Source organism: Diadema setosum, chromosome 16 (genome assembly GCF_964275005.1).
Source record: "Diadema setosum chromosome 16, eeDiaSeto1, whole genome shotgun sequence".
Classification (NCBI taxonomy): Eukaryota; Metazoa; Echinodermata; class Echinoidea; order Diadematoida; family Diadematidae; genus Diadema; species Diadema setosum.
In genome coordinates this window covers 31135221-31158660 of record NC_092700.1, presented here as the reverse complement: position 1 = coordinate 31158660, position 23440 = coordinate 31135221, and the positions used below count along the sequence as shown (strand labels likewise).

General features: G+C 39.2%; 1 protein-coding gene across 1 annotated transcript; it reads left to right on the top strand.

Annotated features, from left to right (window-relative positions):
• Positions 1–11786: 11786 nt before the first annotated feature.
• LOC140239970 (protein dhs-3-like) lies at positions 11787–23229 on the top strand. Its single transcript, XM_072319782.1, has 5 exons — positions 11787–12051; positions 13766–13973; positions 17590–17834; positions 18188–18313; positions 23136–23229. The coding sequence occupies exons 1-5, from the start codon at positions 11789–11791 to the stop codon at positions 23227–23229; spliced, it is 936 nt and encodes a 311-aa protein (XP_072175883.1). The 5' UTR covers positions 11787–11788.
• Positions 23230–23440: the final 211 nt, after the last annotated feature.

The following is a 23440-nucleotide window of genomic DNA, read 5'->3' as shown; positions in this document are numbered from 1 at the left end:
CCCCAAAGCACACACCAGTGTGTGTATGTGTGTAAACATGGAATACTGTGGTATAGTGGTTGTAACTCGGGACTCTTAAACAAGAACCCCCATGTTCAAATCCTACCTGTCCCGTACATCCGTGGACGAACTTTTTCGACCCACCTTGTCCCTCTTGACCCGAGTGAATGAATGGGTACGTGGCATTGCTGGGCTAATGGTGATGATTGTACGATTGTATGCTGGTAACAAGGCCATCAGAAGGGACGTTAGCATGGCCGAAGAGTGGAATAATCATTGCAGCTCAATGCATGTTATGTGTGAAGCCCCACTATGTGTGAAGGGGCCTGTTCATTGGAGAGCTGTCGCTTCAGTAGCTGTGATACAGATTAGCAAAAGTGCAATATTTCCTGAAAAAAAAAAATGTTTTGCTTTTTCTCATTTACAGTCTGATATTGCCTTGAAACTTTAAATGCAAAACTCTAATGATTGCAGCATGACAAATTGTTCTTTTTGATTTTATCTTTATTCTAATTTTTTTTTTTTTATTGTTTATTTATTTTTCAAGAAAAGTACTGAAGGACACTGGTAACGTGTGCTGCAGACCGCACCCAGTCCCAGTGGCCCACAGCAAATGCATGTATGCAATACTCAAACAGGAGACTGGGCACTGTTCTGGTAGGCTGCATGTAGACATTGATGATAAATTCAGATGGTATGCTTAGGCTGAAAACCGGCAAACTCTAACACATGATTGGTAGATTACAAATCAAAGTAAGCACATTTAGTGCTGGACATCATTAATTTATTAGTTATTTACATTCTCATCACGTAGCGATCAGCAACATGGGATGTTGCAAAAACATAGTAACAGAATATTGTTCCCTTTTTGTGTTATTGTACTTGCACATGTACTAAGTGTATGCTACAAAATTTACTATTATAAGGAGCATTTCAGCTGAAAAGATGAGATCATTTAACTTAATCTTATGTGTATAATACTGGTATATGTCATAATTTAAGATAATTTGTGGCATTGTGTTGCAGCACTATTTGTCAATTACAGCAAGTGCAATTATGTGGTTGAATGGCATTCAAATACTCCCATGTGGCTCTTTTGAATATGATAATGCTTTGTCTCATTCAGTAGAACTGACATCAGCAAAATGGTCTTTGGTTTGTTTGCTGTATTTTTTTTTTTTTCACTGCACAAGTGTTAAAAAGTAACCTGTGAAATATGGGTAGTCTTCTACTTGTTTGTGCATATATTTTTTTTTTTGATGGGGGGGGGGGGGAGGGGTAATTGCTAGTAATGATATGCTCACAAATTCTTGAGTAACTCGGGGCAGTTTTCTTCTGAGTGCCAGTGTAGTAATATTTATATATGTACCAAAAATAATAAATTTGTTTGTGGAAAAATGAGCCAAGAAAAAGAGATTCCATCGGGATTCGAACCCGAGATCTCCGGATGCTAGCCCAGTGCTCTACCGACTGAGCTATAGAAAGCCCTAGTACAGTGTTCATCCCAGAAATCCTTAATTCTCAATAATTTAGTCTGCAAGCTGTTGTTCAGCTTCTGTTGGAAGACCTTACCCGATAGGACAACTGTTATTGCTTAAATATGATGATTTCTACCCCACATCATCTCCCTATCCCCAAGGACTTAATTAGTACAGGGAAACTCTGTCATAGGGAGCTGGCTTATGAAAGACCACTTTTAAGGAGGTGAATTTGGTAGTCCCAAGTTTCGCTTACTGTACGGTCTCATTTTTAGTATACATGTACTAGTATTAACAATGATGTACCATGCAGCTATAATAACAAAGTTAAATTGATGGTCCTGGTAACCCTGTTATAATAGGATTTTCCTGTAATGAGCTCTTTAATTTAAATATTTCTTCTGAATATATTTCATGACATGACACTTCTAGTTTACCTTCACTGATGCTGCCATGTCAGGCAAGCATATTGTTTTCAGCATAATTCCGTTCTGTCATTTGCTCACATGCATGAGTTTCAGTGATTTCGTGACTAGTTTTACTTCAGACTGAACACATCACCAAGAAAAAAAGAAAAATCAGAATGTACAGATCGATCAAAAGCTGTACAGATTTGGACGAGGTTAATCAAGACATTCCATGCCATTCACACCATGTTGCCAAAGCAAGTTCTCAGTATTATCATCATCAGATGCTATTTTGAAAGAGTGACAGAAAGACAAATCTAAATAAACAAACAACCAAAGGAAAAACAAAAAACAAAAAACAGGACACTCTCACTTGATAGGTGCTGCAATTTATAACAATCTTTCCTTGGTTAATTCAAAGTTGGCATCATCTTTCAATAATAATGATTTAATGAAGAATCATCATCATCTTCACAAATCCTGTATAAACAAACTTTATTGCTATGCTCCGGTTTAAAAGATATGATTTTGTTTTTATTTCTCAAGCATCATTCAAAAGGTTAGCAAATGCATATTATGTTCATGTGTTGCCCCTCTCCCCAAGTACATAATTGTCTTTCTGAAATTATTCTCACTCTGTTTTGCCATATTGGTTTGTTGGTTAACATGTGGACAGAGAGACAGTGTTTGATCTCTGTAATGATATCATGACTGGTACACACATGCAGTGATGGATCTTGGTGGGAGTGCACGGTGCGCGTGCCCCCCCCCCCTTTATTTTTTGTTAAAACAAAAGAAATTTTAAAAAATTTGAGGGGAGGTACATGTGCCCCCCCTTTAATTTTGTAAAGGCAACCCCTCTTTATGGAATTCCTAGATCCGCCCCTGCACATGGGCAATGCTACTATTAAATAGCAACATAACCCTCCTTCCACTGACAAGGAAAAGGTTAAAGGGAAGATAAACCCCAAGAGCAATGTGGATTGAGTGAAAGCAGCAACATTAGTAGAACACATCAGTGAAAGTTTGAAGAAAATCGGACAATCGATGCAAAAGTTATGAATTTTTAAAGTTTTGGTGTTGGAACCGCTGGACGAGGAGACTACTAGAGGTTATGACGTATGAGTGGATAACAATACCAAGAAAATTTAAAGAAAATTCTACAAAAATCCATTTTTCATGAAAATTACAAATTCCATCAACTTGATATTGACATATGTTAGGGGTAGCAATTATTCCCCCTGCTTTCTGAAAGAGGTTGGTCCATTGCTCTTTCATAATTCTAGAAAAGTGAATTTTTGTTGAATTTCCTTTATATTTTCTTTGTATTGTTGTCCACTCATATGTCATATCCTCTAGTAGTCTCCTCATCCAGCGGTTTCAACACCAAAACTTTAAAAATTCATAACTTTTGCATCGATTATCCGATTTCCTCAAACTTTCACTTATGTGTTCTACTAATGTTGCTGCTTTCACTCAATCCACATTGCTTTTTGGGTTTACCTTCCCTTTAATACAGTACGTAACCGTCCTTCCACTTATACAGGAAACGTTCAAGATGGCACATACTTAATCTTCCCTTGTAGCAGGGTTTTCCCCTGCATGCATTTGATTAGATGCAATTTTACACTGATTTTTTTTTTTCTCTGTAGCAAAAGAAAAGCTGTCAAAATCATTATCCAGTAGTGGTGAGCCATTTGGAGTAAAATGGAATTAAAAGGAGTCTGAGCTTTTGATCCTAGCAGAATCTTCATCAGAGGCAAAATGACAAACAATACAGGGTAGGCAGACACGTTGTGGACACAACAGGAAGTTGTATTGGAGGGACTGGGGACACAGAACAAAGAAAACAAAAGGGGTTGGTTAGGTGTCAAAAGCGTGGAGCCAGAGAGGTAAAGGGGGGGGGGGGGGATTATAGTAAAGGGGTGAGCATACAAAAGGTTGAGGTGGGGCCAGTGATGATCCCAAGGATCACTGAGTGCAACCTGTGAAGGATGAAGATGAATAGGAAGGCAACATCAAACAAGAGGAGGAACACAAGGGTAGAGAATAGGAAAAGAGTGAAATAACAACATGACTGAATGGGGGGGGGGGGGGGATTCAAGCAGAAAGCCCTAAATCTGGTGTACAAAAGTGGAGGGAGAGGAAAGGAAAAGATTTTAAAAAGGAGAAGGAAAGGAAGAAAAGAGAAGTAAGAAACCACAGATGGAATATAACATTTTGGGGAGCATTTCTTTTTTTAATCAAACTGTACTTTGGCTTAAGCAGATGTTCAGAATTCCATTGATGCTTTCTTTGAGAGGATGGCTAATTTGTGGGTTTTGTGTTTCGCAACTGATGCTTTCTTTGAGAGGATGGCTAATTTGTGGGTTTTGTGGTTCGCAATTGAACCAAAAAATGTGATTGATGTACCACCAGCAGTTATGTCACTTGCCAGTATTTTTTCCTTTTTTGTTGTTGTTGCTATTTTAAATAAAATATTTGCCACTTCAGAGTTGTGATTTGCATGACATTCTGTTGTTGGTGTGGTTTATTCTGTTGTGCTTCCCGTACATTGTGCATGTGTAAACTTTGCATGGCACATTGTTGTGAGTGAGAGATCTGACTACATTATATGATTGGAAATTACTATTTCTTCAAGACCAAAACAAAGGTGTCAACAGTTAAAATCCCCTTTTGACATGAAATAGAATGCTACCACCTTGACATGGCTGGGACCACAAATCTTGGAGTATATACTCTGTAGTTGTAGCTGACCATTGATGTTGCATTTCTGTTACCATTGTTACAATTACTGCTACAACAAAGCATAGGCTTACATGCACACACCAATTACCTCTCTCTTGCTACAATTATTTCAATGTGCACACACCAATTACTTCTTTCTTGCTGCAATAATTTCATTGTGTATCGAGTCTATAAGCTTTGGTGACATATTTCAGTCAGTGTGTCTGAAATGTGAATATTCATTCAGCAGAGACTGATGGGGGGGGGGGGGAAGGTATCATGTTTGCTTTGGAATGGGGGCGGAGGGAAGCAGCTTTCCATCCGAGTTGATGAAAGATGTAAGAGAAATGAAGCTCCAGAAATGTGTAGACCCATTTTGAATGCAAATTTCTTTTTTTCCTCTTCTTTCTCTTCCCCCTCTTCTTCCTCCTCTTCCATCTTCTTCATCATCTAGAATTCTTTTTATCTTTTTTATCTTCTTCCAAAATTCTTTTTAGTCCTCTTCTTGTTTTTGTTTTTCAGTCCATCACCCCACCCCCTCAACAGAGTTACTGATTAGCATACTTACAATAGGTCCCCCAAATTGTCCCTTGTCTGAAATGATTGCCAGGTCAGATCTTTTATTTCCTTTATTTACCTATACTGAGTACATGTAAGTGTACTAAGTATTATTGATTCGGAAGGCAGTAAATGACCGGTTTGAGTCCCATGTCCTCCTCCTTGTGAGATTGCAACTGCTGATCTAACTAAACAATTTTATTAAATTATAGATCAGCAGTTGCGATCTTACAAATTTCTTTTGTAGAGGGAGACAAATTGAAAAAAAGTTCACATCTCAACCTTCACCCCTCTGCTTCATATTCTCTTGCTTTTATATTGATCCTCCCTCGCCCCTTTTATTTTTATTTTTTTTTATTATTATTATTATTTTTTTTTTGTTTTTTGTTTTTTGTTAAGCGTTTCCGGAACAGATCGGTTGTAGCTCCTTGGAACCGTTTCAGGGGAGTTGACTTTACCCATCCGCTGCGACCGAACGACACAATTAAGACACAAGAACATCTGTTTCCGTCCAGGCTCTCACCAAGGAAGCCCCTGGCTGGGGGCCTAGGGCATCTCTGGAGACACGCCCACAACATTGCGTAATCTCAACACCAGCGAGATCGCCGTGAGAGCGCGCGCCCAGTGAATGCTATGCTATGCTGTGAGCCTGTGTTTAATTCTGCTTGCTAGCGGCTTCAAATTCAAATCGGATATCGGCTTCTTTCTGCTCTACCTTCTCTGGCAAAGTGTAAGTGAATATTCTCTTGTCGTAGAAATATGTTGCAAAAGTATGCCGATCTCCCAGTGCCCTGATTTTCATTGAAACATATTGATATTGAACTGGTGTTTTTGTTAGGGTTCTAACTATTAGAGAATTTCTTGAATCGGAGGGGAGGTGCCATCAACCGTGGGAATCGCACTTGTCCCACTCGTAGTTCTTCGTGTTGTGTTTTATTAGTTGCGCTGTCCAGATGCGATTTGATCGTCAGAATATTTAAGTACAGCCTAGCCCACCATCATGCATCGCCAGCCATCAGATGTATTTTCGTGCTCTTTGGCGGGTCTGGTGTGGTGTATGTACAGTGCCATATAAAATAAAAAACTTCAGGATAAACGAAGTGCAGCGATAATAAAAAAAACAACAACTTAAGTTAAGAAGTTTACTCGGAAGAAGAAGGGTGGACTGCACTTGCTCGAAAGAAGTGTTCCCCTTCTCTCTACATGTTCTATCTGATCACTATCAGCATGATCAGAGCTGGAGCCTCACTCACTGGAGTTTCTTCTGTAACTGCAATCAGCCCTGTAAGGGCCTAGGGAACGGTGGATTTGCGATGACTCCAGTGCTTAAGCTTAACATAGTGATTTCTATGTCTGTGTTGACTGTGAGCTGGTGGAGATGGAGAATGCGATAAATCATGAACTTAATCATCTTGAGCTGAGCTCGGCGGTCTTGAAGAGATGACCTCTGATGGCCATTGCTCACCGACATTTTGAGCTTGCTTTCTTTACGTTAGATTGTTTTGTGTTTCTAGTTTAATATCTGCTTAGTAGCTTTTCAAGAGCGCTGTTTAATACAGCATGCCATGCATGCTTCCATCAGACTCATTCAGAGCTGCATATGCATATGGCACTGTTTCATTTACTTGAAATTACTTAGTTTGTTTAGATCTAAATAGTTACTTCTTCTGTTCTTGTTGCTTCTTCTTCTCTCCTCCTCCTCCTCCTACTTCTTCGTCTTCCCCTCTGGAAGTTTTCTTCTTTCGGTAAAGCAAGGCCACCCACCATGCCCATGGGATGTAAATCATTTAATGGCATCCTTGGTCTTACGTTTAAAGCAACGTATGGCTGTACTTTGTTCTCGTATGTACATATTAAATATGTGGGAGGAGACTGCAGGTCCATTTCATTGAGTAATTTACATCCCTGAAGCTCAAACCTATCAGTGGATAATCTCTATCAAAAGTAGGAACAACATCGTCTTGTGAAAATGATGGCATAAAGCAAGCAGTCCATAATTTGACCACCAGCTACATGCAGAAACGTATGCTTTTGAGCGTGGTCAAATTTTGGCATGGAAGGTCAAAGCTTCATGCAGGTTTCCCTAGTTTGGAGACATCAGTGGCCATCAGAGGAAATAAGCATAAATGCAGCAGCCTATAATTTGACCACAACGTCATCCAAAACTTCACCACCAGCTACATGTAGAAACCTCTACTTTTGCGCATGGTGGAACCTTGGCACGGGAGGTCAAACTTTGGTGCGGATGCTGATTTTCAGTAGACATTGTGAAAGTTTGAGACACAATGGTCAAATTTTGGCATGGAAGGTCTAGCTTGATGCAGGTTTCCCTAGTTTGGAGACATCAGTGGCCATCAGAGGAAATAAGCATAAATGCAGCAGCCTATAATTTGACCACAACTTTTGCGCATGGTGGAACCTTGGCACGGGAGGCCGGAGGTCAAACCTTGGTGTGGATGCTGGTTTACAGTAGACATTGTGAAAGTTTGAGACACAATGGAATTTCTGTTCCAGATACGAGAACAGCCAGGTCTACTTGCATATCTCTAAGTTACTTGTAGTAAAGTTGAAAATTGTCACAGTTTTTGTTTCCTTCATTGTTAGCTTGCTTGCTTAATCTTAGCTTGCAAATTGAAGTGTTTGAAATGGCCATTACACAAGAGAGGTTAATCTTCTTGAGAATAAGTTTAACTTGCTCGAAGAATGACTTAAAACAAAGTGAATCAAAGTGACTGCCATTCTCTCTGTCTGTCTGTCTTTATTTGTTTCAAATGGCTAAAATGATTGATGGCAAAGCAAAAACGATATTGAAATGCACCAATGACGTGCATTGTGGTATTATGCAGACTACTGGAATCATAAAAGTAAATTGTGGTATTATGCAGACTATTGGAATCATAAAAGTAAATTCTGTAAGAGTTGTAGAAATGAGTAACTGTAAAAGAACATCAGTAAGCTGATTAAATAGTGTTTAAGAAAAGACATAAACTTACTGCAGAAGAAGAGAGGGAGGGAGAAAAGCAAACATGAATATACATTGAAAATTTTACAATGAAAACTGTATGAGTATGGAACTGGCTTGGATCTCTATGGAAGTGTCTAGACAGTTCATCAAAATGCCTCAGAAATGTAAACAATACCAAAGAAATGATATGATAAAAAAGATAAAGAGGAGGAATGTGGGTAGAGAAGAGATGAGCTGATAGGATTATGTAGTGAATTTTCAACGCAATTTAATTTCAAATCAATTAAGTCTTTAAATGTATCTTGATTATGCTTTTTCGAAAAAGTAATGGGTTTATGACTAAAAAGGACAACTATTTTGTTGAGAATTTCATCTCTAATGCTTTAAAAATACGTAGGGCATTCAATTTCAAATTAGTAATACCTACATTACAGAAATGGTCATGTGTAGCCATACAGATACAATGTCACATAATAGCTATCCAGCATAAGTTTCAAAGTCTTTTTAAGTTTTTAGTTTTTCTATGTTTCCTGAAACTTGAAACTTTACTTTGGATTGCCAAAGCTGAAGATCATTAGAAATAATACCTTTGCTATCCAAATTGCTCCTCGCTATGGTCTAGTTACTGCCATGTTACCTGGGTGTGTTTGCAAGTGTGCATACATATTCAAAGTGTGTGTGTGTGTGTGTCTCCCTCTCTCTTTCTCTCTCTCTCTCTCTGTCTGTGTCTATGTCTTTGTATGCATGTATGTGTGTGTGTGTGTGTGTTTGTTTGTGTCTGTGATACCATATGTTTGCGTGTCTGTATATTTGTGTTATATTACTTGGATATAGGAACCAGTGATCCGTGTCATATGCATGATTTGAATAAACAAACCCTGGGACTAATTGTTGTATCTATGTTAGCATAGACCTGTATACACTTGACCTGGCCTCTTGCTACTCAGTAAGTCTCTGTGCACTACTACATAGGACTAGGTACTTTATCAAAAGCTTGCTTATTCAAGGATCATATTCTCTCTTTGCACTTTGCACAGAAAGAAAGGAAGATGTCAGACACTCTGTTTGATTAGTGATATAGAGTATGCACATTGTGCCCTATCAAATATGAACAGTGGGTGTCCTGCAAGTTGCATTATTATTGGATGACAGCCAGTTTTTGAGAGAAGGTTGTGACAAGAACAAGACTGCTTCACTTGTTTGAGCTTTTCAGGGACACGTATCTGAGCAGTCTTTGCGTTTAGTTAAAACCGTTCCAAATCATTCTGTTTGAGACCAACTTTTAGTGGTAAGTGCATTTCTAAAGATAATTATCTTGTGCAATTTTCTTTTTTTCTTTTCGAAGAGAGAGTGTATAATTTTCGCAGGAAACGCTGGGACAAGTGGTTGAATGAGCTGGTGAAATGCTGCTCGAGGCATTCACATATTTTATAGTGAACATCACATGACTAGCTTATTGGTTATTGTTTACTGCCATGGAACAGTTAAATGGTCACAATGTGATGGTACTAAGTATGATTTTTCATCGGATGCGAGATCCTGCTCTGCGTTGCACGAGTGAGAACAGGTCATGCACTATTTATTTTTTTTTTTAACTAATCTTTGACATAAACAAATTCGTTGAAATGGCATGCATATCTTAGTTTGAATAGTAATCAATTCATGGCAAAACTTTGCTAATGTCAGAATACAGGTGACTCCCGTTAAATTGAAGTCTTCGGGACCAACAGTATATAGATGATGACTGGCGGGGGAGGGAACATACCGAATGTTCCAACTGAAGGGTTTGAAATGCTATAAGAGTTTGAAATGCTATTGAATTTCAAACCCTGAGGGTAGAACGTTTGGTACATGTTCCCGACAACAAAAGTCATCATCTGTTATATTATATGGGTTAGTCAAATACGTCAACGTCAACCACCAGCACAATGCACTCGATCGCTCGTTCGCGCAGCAAAGCCAAATTCACTGTGTGTGCGCGGTCCTAAGCCCTCTCTGTCATTTGTTACGTGAAAATGTTTTCCCATGGGAGAACATTACAAGAATGTTCGCCCATGGGCAAACATAACGAATGTACCTCCATCCCATGACTGTGTTTAGCCAATCACTAACCCGTATTTGACTAACCCATTTAATATTTTCTTTTGTTATATCGAAAGGTCGGTATATGTCTGAACAAATAAAGTGTATGAAGATGTCTAAATGATCATTTTTGGCCCTGAAATTTACTTTGTTGTATCTGAAATTTTGTAATAACTGTGTTCATTATTACGGGAGTGCACTACATGAAGAAATTAGCTCAGGGGTAGTGCAGTATGGTGGATAAGAATCTTGACTTCAAAATGGAGCTACAGCTGCTACCACATTTGAGTCCTGCCAATTGCTTACACCCTTGTATGAGATGTTTTTATCCATGATGTCCCTTTTAGCCAATGTATAAAAATTGATAGCTGGCAATGCTTGGGTAATAGTAATGGCAGGGCCTTCTGTTCTGTTCTCAGGCTACCCTGAGTTTATCTAGCCATAAAAGCCATCTTGTGTCTATGTGGTGGACTCATTGTTTTGAAACAGAGAGACAAATTTGATTACTTTGGTCCAATTCCTAAAAGGAGACACCTAAATATATGTGGTTTTTAAGTGTTTTGATTGAGTTTGAAACAGCATACAGATGCGTAATGAAATTTTCCGTTTGATTCAAGCAGAAACATACTACAGCAAAATTGTCCATTCTGTCTTCAAATCTGGTTGTTGCATTGTTCTACTTTAAAATTTTGATATCCTTGGGCCCATTTCATAGAGGTGATTGGAAGTGCTCTAAGCTGCAACACTTACAGTGTACAATGGCCATGCCTTAACTACCAATGTCTTCAAGCCATTGATTTCTTTGCTAACTGATTTAATTATGGCATTCACCAAAAGTTACAGTGATTTTTGAGTAAGTGAGCTCATGAGCTTATCTCACAGCACTGGGTGTGCAGTCAGCCAAATGTGAACAGAAATTGCTCATTGCTGTAGATGCAGTGTTTTATGAGTCAAAACTACAAGTGGATGTACTGTTTTGATCAGAGAAACTACAATGCACCTATTTTTATTGAACAATTTGGTAATATTCAATATGTTTCTGTGAAGTATCCACATTGACAAATGATATAAACAACAAAATGTTGTTTTTATTTGTTATGAGAGAGATTAAGTGATGTCTTGTACAAGACTCTTGATCTTCTGTGAAGATCTATCAAAGTGAGATTAAAAAACATTGTCATTATGCAACTCCCAGGCCCCATTTCATAAAAGATAGCAGTTCTTACTTCCAATAGCAACAGTCAGTCAGGAAGCTGTATTCTTGTTGTTACCATGACAATTGCTATTCCAGCAAGAGTTGCTATCATATTTTATGAAAAGGGGCCCTGATGTTTTAAGGTAACCTTTTTACATGCTGTTTTTCCTCTTCCTTCTCCCATCTTATCTGTAGACCTAGTGTTAAACCTGACAAAAGTAGAATGGTGTTAAAGAATCCTCCAGAACATCTCTGACCTGGTGGCTGCTTCATGATCATTCATTTAGCAAAGCTTCTTATGCAGTTCCCCCAACCCCTTCTTATCATTCACTCTCCTGCCCAAATCAGGTAGGTCGAACCCGTCAGAACCGGAACAATGTCGCAAGTCCTGTTGGACATCCTCGACCTCCTGTGGACGATCGTCCTCATCACCTTCTACAACTTCATCGGGTTCGTAAAGAATGTCATCCCGACCTCGTGGCATCCGCACAAGGATGTCAGCAAGGACATTGTGCTCATCACGGGCGGCGGCATGGGCATTGGCCGACTGATGAGCCTGTCGTTCGCCAAGCTGGGCTCCACCGTCGTCATCTGGGACATCAATGGGGAAACCGCGAAGGGTGTGGTCAAGGAAATTCAGTACGGAGCTTCTTTTTACAAAGTTTGCGTGTTTGCTTGCCAATTAACTCTTTATGTGCCGTGGTGGAAACCCCCTGTGTACCATATGATTCTGGGGTACCAATGTAATCATGCTTTTGGAAAACATTTTGTTTTTCATATATGATGACATAAATGGTACCCTGGGGTACCAGAAAAAAATCGGCCATTTTGTTGAATTATTTATTTTTTTTTTAGGGCTGTACCCTGGGTTACCAAAAAGTGGGAAATTAATCTTTTTGTGTGTGATTAATTCTTCAACATTCAATTATGGCCATTGTTCTTATCCCCGGCGTCACTGGCCTTCTGAAACACCTCCAGAACATCGGCGGCCCCTTCCTTCCCCAACTTCCGAGTGGCGCGAAGCCTCACGTTTTCCAGCCTCTCCTCTCTGGAAATTTTCCTTCTTTTCCGGCCCTTTCCTTTCAGTGCGGCATAGCCCCCATCACCTGCTGGCATTTTTGCAGCTTGATCCTAATTGCGAAAGGATATTTTGTTCGGCACAAAGTGCACAAAGCTTACAAAATTACGGGATCGAAACTACGTCTACAAGATCGTAACTTTGGCACAGCTAGCGGGCTATTATAATAGTGCGTGTAGTCAGTGCATGAAGCGCTATACTGAGTATCGCACCGTACCACGGGTCAGTACAGTGCGCATACGTAACGCAGTAACTCTGCGGTTGTACTCGAGTGAACGTGAGATGGCGCTACACAACGTGGTACCCCGGGTTACTACGATACCCCGGGGTAGCGCGTGGTGCATCATATATGTAACTTTTATAGATTTTATGTTAAACTGGACATGTAGTGAGAAAAGTTGTAGAGAAAATGCCAAGCTTTGCTGTGATGTAAATTGTGTGACAAATCTATGATTGGTTTTCTTTCAAATGACCAGTATAAACGCATAACTTTTGCACACAAAATAGTGGCAGAAACTTAGAATAAAACACGCAAATCCAGTAGTGAATACTGCTTGCTTGTCAATCACCACATAAAAAGCAAGCTATATGTGAGAGGAACAGAATCGGGAGAAATGCTTTCATTGTGCCGTGGCATTTGGTGATTTATCGATCGGTTTGGGCAGGTTTGCGTATTTGAGCAGAATATGCGAAGTTGGCCCACCATCGACTGAGTCAGGCGTGTGAATGTGGCACATAAAAAGTTAAAATGCGAGTGGTTAGACTAATAAGGGAAACTTTTGCCTTTTAATCTCCTGCCCCTTCATTTCTGATGTAAAAGATCCACAGGTACATGAACTTTCAATGATAGTCCCCAAAACTTATAACTCAAACAAATCTTTATAGAGAGCTGCTGTCGAGCATGGTCCATACCGGTAGTGAATTTCACTCAGTTGTGAAAACCGGACAGAGATTGCTGGGTATGATTTACATCTCCACAGCCACATCTTACATCTCCACAGCCCATTTGGTAGTATACCACAGGGTTGATACTAAGTGCAAAATTTTCCAATTCATATCATGGTTCTGTTTTGTTGTATATATTCAATATGTTCACATCTGGAAATCTTGGGCCACTTCTGATTATTTCAAAAGATTCCATCTTGGAGTGATGCCATCTCTCCTGGTATACAAACCTTCATGACATAGTACCGGTATTACCTCTCACCCACCCCTTCCCACTCCTCAAGCTCCCCATCTTTACACCTCTCTATTCCCCCCATCCCCCTCAAACAGTGACGCCGGTGGCAAAGCCTACTCCTACGTTGTGGACTGCTGCGACAGTGAGGCCGTCTACCGCGCTGCCGACAAGGTGCGGCAGGATGTCGGGCACGTCACCATCCTCATCAACAACGCCGGCATCGTGACGGGCAAGAAGCTTCTGGAGTGCCCCGACCGACTCATCCGCAAGACGATGGACCTCAACATCAATGCCCACTTCTGGGTAAGGCATCTCCCCTCGTTCCACCTTGTCAGCTGCTACCAAGAGATATCCATCAAAACATGACATACCAACTGGTATTAGCAAGCCAGCTCAGGTGTTACAGTAGCAATGTACCTCAGTCTAACAGGAACGACATGCATGGTTACTGAGAAGGGATAAAGGGAATGAGGTTATCTCAATTTATTGACAGTTAGTTTCCAGATATATCGTACGTGCCAACTGGTAAAGAAAGCACAGTTAGGTATGAAGGCAAAGCAGTTTTAATTAAGAGCTTGTTTCTGGTTGATGAAAGCGTTGATGAAACACCCCCCAGGGGGGCATTTCATGAAGGAACTTGTCGGATAAAATGTCCGACAAGTCAATTACATCCGACAAGTTCAGAGAAATCAGCCAATCCAGACTAAAGAATTTCTCAAAACTTGTCGGATATAATTGACTTGTCAGATATCTTATCCGACAAGTTCCTTCATGAAATGCCCCCCCCCCCCCTGGTGTTACAGTCGCAATGTACCTCAGTCTAACAGGAACGACATGCATGGTTACTGAGAAGGGATAAAGGGAATGAGTTTATCTCGATTTAATGACAGTTAGTTTCCAAACATATCGTACGTGCCAACTGGCAAAGAAAGCACAGTAAGGTATGAAGGCAAAGCAGTTTTAATTAAGAGCTTGTTTCTTGAAGGACTACTTCATTATCTCACCAGGTCTCAATCTTGTACTTTGACCCTAACTTGAGAAGGTTATCAAGCTCTAGTTAGAGAGAGAGAGGGGGGGGGGAGGTAAGGATAGAACCCAAAAGATAATGACTGCAAAATCATCATGCTTGTGAGATGGATGAGATTTCAAGATCATACTGTTACTGAGTTCTTTCAAAGATTGGCTTGTCCTGTTTTGAGAAGACATTCATCAAAAATAAAGAACACAAATATAGCATGTATGGCCTATTCTACTATCTAGCCCAAACTAAAAGTATCAGGGTAGATATGTGGACATGCCCTTTGACAAAGAGAAAAACCAATGATATACTAGCTTATTTTGATAGAGTAGAGACCTTGAGTGGACCTATACACAGTTCCCATTAAAGAGGGTAAATTAAAGAGGTCAGTGATAAAGCTATGGGGGTTTACAACTGCATGCATAAATTTCTCTATTTCACTTCCTGCACAAACTACCCTTTAGAGAGGGTTCACTGCTTAGGGATCAATTTTTAAGGCACTAGTTGTTCAATTGTACACCATGCTTGTCTTAGCTGCTAGTATGTGTAGCCCCTTCCACAAAGGTTCAGCTAAGTATAGCAATTGTAGTCCCAGCTGGTGTACATTCTTCTTCAATATCTTTGATACTGCTTTGTAACAAGCACAGATTTTCCATCTGAGAGATACAATGTAATTGATCAAAATTCAGACAAGTTGGTTTATAACAGTAGGCCTACACATGTCTCTTTTGCCTTTAAAAAAAAAAAAAAAAAAAATCAGTGTCATCAGTGTTGGACCATTTCTGACATTTAGCCACATCCCATTAGTGACGATGCTATTAAGTTTTGCACATGAGTGTACACCAGCTTGGTGTAATATTGACATATTTAGTTGACCCTTCGGGAAAGAGGGGTAACTCATACCACCAGCAAGGACATACATACCACTGAACAACTAGTATCTTGAAAATTGACCCCCTAGGCAGTAAATACGTCACTCTAATGAATACTTTGTACAGGCAGCGAAGTAAGATACACACACAACTGTACAGTACCCCAACAGCTTTATGGCAGGCCTCTTCAGTTTACTCTCTCTAATTGGAACTTTTTACAAGACCACTCAAGGGTCTTTGCTCTATCAAGCTGAGCTGTGGCACCTTTCTAGTCCTGCAGGTGCATTCCTTGTACAGTATATACATCATACTACATACACATAGATTTGTTTACTAGATTTAGTGAAATACAAGAGTAGTATAGTACAGAACTACTAAAATGTGACACTAGTTTAGGAAGCAAAATTTTCCTTGTTCTCACCAACTACTTGTTTGGGACAGCAAAATGGTATAAGATATATTCTATGTTGATGAATGTTGTTTTGGCCATTCTAGTTTCTGATTTTGTTGAGTGCCAAAAGTTGACTTGCGTGCACTTGACTGGACAGTTTTGTTTACTTCTTTAACTGCCTAAAACCAACTCAACGGGAAGATGTATGCACAAAGATTTTCTTCATTAGCCTTACCATCAGTACACTTATATGATACACAATGACAAATGTCTTTTTGCAAGACAAAGCTTGTGAAAGATGTTTGTAACACATCATGCTATCTCTAAAGTGGTTAATTTTTATTGAGAATTTTTTTTTTTTTTTTTTACCTATCTCGTTACAGAGATTGTATCTTGTTTACCAATGACATCTTATGCACACATAGTGCACAGTGCTTGTGGCATGTTCCTATACCCTTATCACAGCCACACTGAACAACAGGGTAATTACTTTAAGGTCAATCTTACAGCCTATGTACCTATGTGCAGGTGTGTATGTCAGTCTTCCATGTCTGTACAAAGTACCCGTGGAAGGAGGCTGTTTCGTGTTTGTGGTTTGTTTGTTTGTTTTTCTGTGTGTTTGTGCGTGCAGGAGCAGTAGTGCTTATAAATGATGAGATCAAGGGCAAAGGGGCAATGCTTCTTGATTTTGTTTTGTTTTGTTTTGTTTTGTGAGGAGCCAAAGGGGGTGGGGTTGGGGGTGCAAGCACCCCCAGGTTCCACACCCAATCTGTAAGACAGACAGGGGTTCAAGATTAGATACGGAAGTGGATCATTTAAATAATTGATTAATTATTCACTAATTATGCTTCGACAGTCAGGGTTGAAATTACTTTCCAGGTATGCTGTGAAGGTCAGGGTTCAAGGGGTTTGAGGTCTGAATCGTGCATGTCGCTGCTAATGTGCTTGCTCAAGATTAGGTGCATAGCTTCATCTAAGCTTGCTGTGTTCACACATGACTGAGCCATTTGAGTGAGTACGGTTCTTTTGAAGCAGATCCTTGCAAAATGACATCATTTCTAGTGAATGCAAACTTCAGAATTTGCCAAAGAGTATAGTATGCAGCATATTATGTATAGTGGTAGTCATAAAGCAAGAATAATAGTTATCCCCTAAATCCCTCTTCTGACGAAAAATAAAGATTATTGAATCTTTCTCTCTCTCTAATCTGTCTTTTTGTATTTGTTTCTTTATCTGTCTATCTGTCGTCATGTCCTCACACACAAACTCTCTCTCTCTCTCTCTCTCCCTCTCTTTCTCTCTCTCTATCTGTCTATCTATCTATCTATCTATCTATCTATCTATCTATCTGTCTGTCTATCATGATCTCTGTCTGCTTTTGTAACCTGCTTGATATCCTTATATCTCTCCTTTTTCTCCCTGCCCCGCCCGCCCTCTCTCTCTCTCTCTCTCTCTCTCTCCCTCTCACTCTCTGCCCCTCCCCCTTTCTCTGCCCCTTCCTTTCCCCTCTTTCTTCTATCGTACCATCTCTTGGTATCCCACCTTCTGTCCCTCCATCCCTCTCTCTCTGCCCCCCCCCCTCCTTCTCCTTCTCTTCCTCTGTGTCTTTCCATCTCTCGCCGTCTCTCCGCCGAGTAGACCCTCAAATCCTTCTTGCCACATATGCTGGAGAAGAACCACGGCCACGTGGTGACCATTGCCAGCCTGGCCGGATACCTGGGGGTCAGTGGTCTGGTGGACTACTGCGCCAGCAAGTTTGCCGCAGTGGGCTTGGATGATGCCCTCTTCAACGAGCTCCACTACACCAAGAAGACGGGGGTAAAGTGCACCTGCGTCTGCCCTTTCTACATCAACACTGGGATGTTTGATGGAGTCAAAGCGAAGTGAGTCTAGACCCTTAAACCCTTTAGCAACTTTTTTCGGCCACACATGTACCCAAGAAAGAATATGTGGTGTACCATGAAGCCTTCTGCTACTAAACATTCTGCCACCATGGAAACCTTAAAAAAAAATTCATTCCTTTCTCTTTGCTTTTCTTTGTTTTTTTTTTATTTACACTCTGCAGTGAGCAAGGTCATTATAAATGATGAGTATTAATTCTATTTATTTTTTTTTTAAAGAAAGAGAAAACAGAGATGCCACATACAAGAGACCTTGAGAATTTTACTCCTGTCTCCTTGTAATGAATGAATGAATATATACATACATGGATTTCATGTGCGCCTTCTCCTTTCAGACGAAATCTACTCGTAGACATTCTGGAACCAGAGTATGTCGTCAAGCAGATAATGACCGCCGTACGGACCAACCAACGAACCCTTATCCTCCCGAAGAGCCTCTACTTCTTCCCAGGGTTCAAAAAGTAAGTCGAGTGCAGTGCCCTCTGCCACCAATCTCATCATAAAACCAGAGTTGTGCTATGATAGTATAATGGTCCTGACACTTGCACGCATTTCGGTTTACACTTTGTTTGCGCATTGGCACACAGACAATTTCATGCCAATGTAGGAAACATTTGTGGCAATGTGTGGGAGGTTTTTCGCCAATGCCGTCAATATGTGAAATGCGTGATAAAGATTTTTAACATGTTCAAAATTTTGGTACATTTTTTTAAAAACCATTTATGAACTATGCACAAACTAGCTGTTCCAGCATGTGCAATATTGATATGAGGAGCATTGCAAGAATTACATGAACCAGTTGAAGCAAGTCATGTGACCAAAAAAGAAAAAAAAAAGTGACCATAGCAAGTATCTCTTGGCAATGAATGCCAGCTCATGAATAATGCATAAGCATAGCATAAAGATGACGTGACATTGTGTGTTCTGAAGATTATGCTTTTTGTGAGCTTTTCTCAATTGGACATAACCACATAGGGACCAAATGCCAGTAAAAAGCATGCATTGACACGCCGTAATGTGGGGGCAGTGCGGAAGCCAAATTCGCGCAAATGTCAGGTTGGCTTACCTCATCCAAGCCAGTACCATGCCATGCAAAAAAAAAAAAAAAAAAAAAAAGTGCCCATGTTCTCAAAATGATGCAAGAACATTGCTGATTACAAGTTGTATCATTATCCATGTTTTTTTCTTTTCAGTTTGTGGGTTTTCTTTATTTCTTTCGTTCTTTTTTTTTTAATTCTTTTATCATTTCCATGCATGGTTTGCTCTTAAAATCATACCTTTTATTTGAATACATGTATGCTCCGTGCAAGATATGATAAAAAAGACATCAAAGTTTGATTTCTCATTGTCAAAGGGCAGACGACAATAGCTACTATTTAGCTACAACTTCTTTCTTCACCTTGAGTCACAGAGTAAAAAGAAAAGCAACATTTTTTTTTTTTGTCATAGTTGCATTTTAGCCTTTAACATCATAACTCAAGTCATGAAAATAATGTGTGACTATTCTGTATTGGCGTAGTGCTGCAAACACATATGAAAAGGAAATGGTCTAACTGAGTTGGGAGTGCAAACATGGCAAACTATGTAGTCTTATCGCCAGGCTGTAAGATGAGATAATCATTTTTCACAATATGTTTGTTGTGTGTATATGTGTGTACCAAGTGTGTGTGACGTAAGCTGATGCTGCATCTTGTAGGAAAGTAAAGAGTGAATGTTATTATTTGTGGGGACAGATTTCTTACACTGGCAGTGTGATGTAAAAGAGCATTTGTCAGAACTGTAAAGCCAAGATAAGCAGTCCTTTAGTCCATAGATACTGCTAGCTGTGTGTGTGTGTTTGTGTGTGTGTGTGTGTGTGTGTGTGTGTGTGTGCATGTATGTGTGTGTCTGTGTCTGTATTTTAGGCTGTATGTGTGTATCTGTGTTTGTGTCTGAATGTGCATATGTCTGTCTGTCTGTCTGTCTTTGTGTGTGTGTGTCCGTGTCTGTTTGGTGTGAATATGTCTTTGCCCATTTACATGAAAACCAGGAAAAGAAGAATGAGCTGAGACCATTTTTACATAAGATGGCTTTTGCGGCCCTCTACTCTATTGCTTGCACTTCACTGTGCCAAATGGACACAGTATAGAATGGATCTTATGAGTTTGAAATAAAAAATCTAAACTTCCTAGTATTTGTTGCCCTTATCCTGTCAAGGAAATTGGGGGTTGTTTTTGGAAGGTAGTGATAAAAATGGAGAATTTTTTGAAGTACTTGAATAGAATATTGAGAGGATAGAGTTTTGAGATATTTTGGAGCAAAAATTGATGACATTTTTATCATTGATAAAAGTCCTAAGTTGTATATTTCAAGTTCACCTCTCCTTTCTTTTTTCTAGATGTACCACAGTTTAAGTTTCACAGTAGTCAACATGAAATTAAGCACTGAGATTGCATGGTTGTGTTTGCATGAGTTCATATTTACTATGGCGGCAGGGAGACTTTATCTGCATTTCATTCTAGGAAACTTTGGGTAAAGGTTTGCAAGCATTTACTTCCCCTGTGAAGCAGTGCTTTCTGACTCGCCATGTATAGTAAAGGAGCATCCTCCACAACCTTTTGCTGCTACTTCTACTACTATAAATTGCTCCTGCTGCCACCACTGCTGCTGCCGTCACTTTTTTTTCCTCCATGTCACTGCAAACATGTTGCCTAGCAACCTAACACATTTCCCATTCGCTCAGCTCATCAGCTTGCATTTCAGCTTGGAAAAAAAAAAAAAAACGGTAACAGAGCTTTCAAATGTAATAGCAAGGGTACTTGCCAAGCCAGTTCAGCTGCACCCTTACAAGTTTCATCTTCTGTTCAGCCATTTCTGAATTCAAAGGTGAGTTTCTTTCTATCCTTCTTTTCATAAAGATCTATAACCATGTTACAACTAGAGAGATTTTTCTTTTACTTGGTAATGTCATTCCTTTACACATTATTTTCTATCTGTCTCTTCTAAATAAACTCAGAGATTTATCTTATGCCTTTCCTGCACACAGATTCAGTGATGTTTGCTTGTACTTTCCATAGAAAGAGTTTGTGTCACAAAAACTTTGACCTTTATCATACCCCTTGTTCTTGAAGGAGGAATGATTTTACAATAAATACCCTCTGATTTGGAGCAGGAAATATTTATTTTGCCCTCTGTCATTGCTGCAGTATTCACATTGAATAATATCCCTCACAAGCTGGAATTACAGCAAAATGCTTCCTTGAGATTGTTGAGTTCCATAGTAAATGTCTGTGGAGGTTACCTATACCCAAAGAGCTCGGATAAAACGCTTCAAGAGGATAGAAGCCCTTATGTGGAACGTTAGAATTAGGGAGGAAGGTGTGTGAACTGTAAACACTAGATGTGACTTTATGCAAACCAAGGCAGCCCCGCCCAGTCCGCATAAAATTGAGTACTGTTGAATCCTTATTTGTCTCTCTTTTTTTTTATCTGTATTTTTTGTATGAATGTTATATGGTTCTTTTATTCGCTCTTGAGATTAAGTTATCCTTTTCCTCAAATCTGAAGGACAGAATGATTGCATGGGTATATATGCACTACTGATAATGATACCACTTGTGTTCCTAATATGATAATCATACTGACCAGATTAAAATTGAAAGTTATAAAAAGATTATAATGATAATGGCAATGACATTGACAATGCTGATGATATTAATTATGAAAATCCTGATGATAATTATTTTGATGACATTAATGACGATAATGGGCAGTATCCCACAGAAAAATTGTAACATTGAGGGAGTGGCAAAACAAAAAACAAAATCAAAAACAAGCTCTTGCAAAGTTCTCTAATAATATCTCAAGTCTTAGCATATCTGTCAAACTTACTTAAAATGCTCACAAACTAGTCAAGATGACCATGTATGTATTACCATTTTTGCTTGCATGCATATATATACAATATACCTACCACATCTACTATATATATCCTTAACCACTGTACCATTTTGAATTTGCTTGTATTATGCCCAGCAGCATATCACTTTATATGCATGAATATACCTACTATATTAGAGTGGGAAGTATATTCCAACCTTAACTTGTAGCAGTGAGCAATGAAAATCTCGACACCTATAGTATATTTAAGGCGAGTCTTTTCTTGTGTGAAACATTAAATTCAGTTGACTTTTAGGCCTGTATATAACCATACAAATACCACCTCTCTTCTTCCCACACCACCCCACCCAAAATCTCAAATCTTCAATCTGACACATTATATCCCAGACTTGCCAATCAAAATTCAGCTGCATTCACAGTAGCAGTAGTTCATTGCTCTTCTCATTTATATTTATCAAAATGATTCATTCAGCAGACTTAGACACATAAGACCTTTTGAACACACTTTGGATCTGTATCAAAGCAGAAATTTTACAAATGAACAAAGATGTCATGATTTCAGTCAATAGCTACAACCTAATCCCTCTAAAAATTGAGTTGAAAATGCTTCAATTAATTAGTCTACAGGATACAATTTTTTAATGTTTTCTTTCATGTAACTTAAAAAAAAAAAGATAACTTCAGACAAAACAGGACAGAAGAATGTGAGGCAGTAACATTATCCCATTATATAGTGTGCATATACTTAATTTTTTAGGCAATGTTACTGATCTTTGAAAATGTGTGATTTGTATAAATTCTATAAGCTTTTACTGCATTTTCTGTTTGGCTTATTTTTATCCAAATCAACTTAAAGGGATAGTGCAGTTTCAATTGAGTTGGAGCTTCAGGTTTCCAACATTTTTTGATGATGATGATTTTTGAGATATTGAGAAACTTCTCATGAAGTATGGAGGAGCATATGATTCTAAGAGGAATTCAAATTTTACTTGATGAAAATTAGTTTTGAAATGGCTAAGACATCCCAAACAAAGCAATCCTAAAAAAAAAAGGTGGGACCCACCTTTTAGTAGGATTGCTTTTTTATACTTTGTTTTTGGATATCTCTGCCATTTCAGAGCCAATTTTCATCAAATAAACTTTGAATTCCTCTAAGGTTGTATGCTCTTTACCATTCCATAAAGTGATTTCTCTATAAAAGTATCTTGCAAAAAGCTTGATTCTCACCTCAACCAATACTATGCTATCCCTTCACACTTGCATTGGTACATATAAAGTCATCAAGTCTCTCAGATGTTTGTCAAACAGGGTTACTGAAGAACAATTCTCTTCTGGCATAAATTTGTGGCTGCTGATGCAGACTCATTTCATGGGCCCGTCTTCTCTTTGTTCCCCTCACGACAGCCTCTTCAACGAGCACGCAGTCTTGGCCCTCAATAATGCCAACGGGACCAACACCGCAATGGAGACGTTTGTCGGAAGGAAGAAACAAGACTGAAGGAGCTTATACTGTAAAAGTGAAAATTTTCGCCCATTTCACGCAACCAAAAGCTAGCGCGAAAATAAAAGCGCGCAAATGTTTTTTGCATGCCATATGTTCCAGTAGTTGATGTCCTGATTCCGCGGAATTAAAAACATGTGAAATTCGTCCTACCAGACCGAGTGTGAAAATTTACTCGCATGAAAATATCCACTTTTACAGTAGTTGG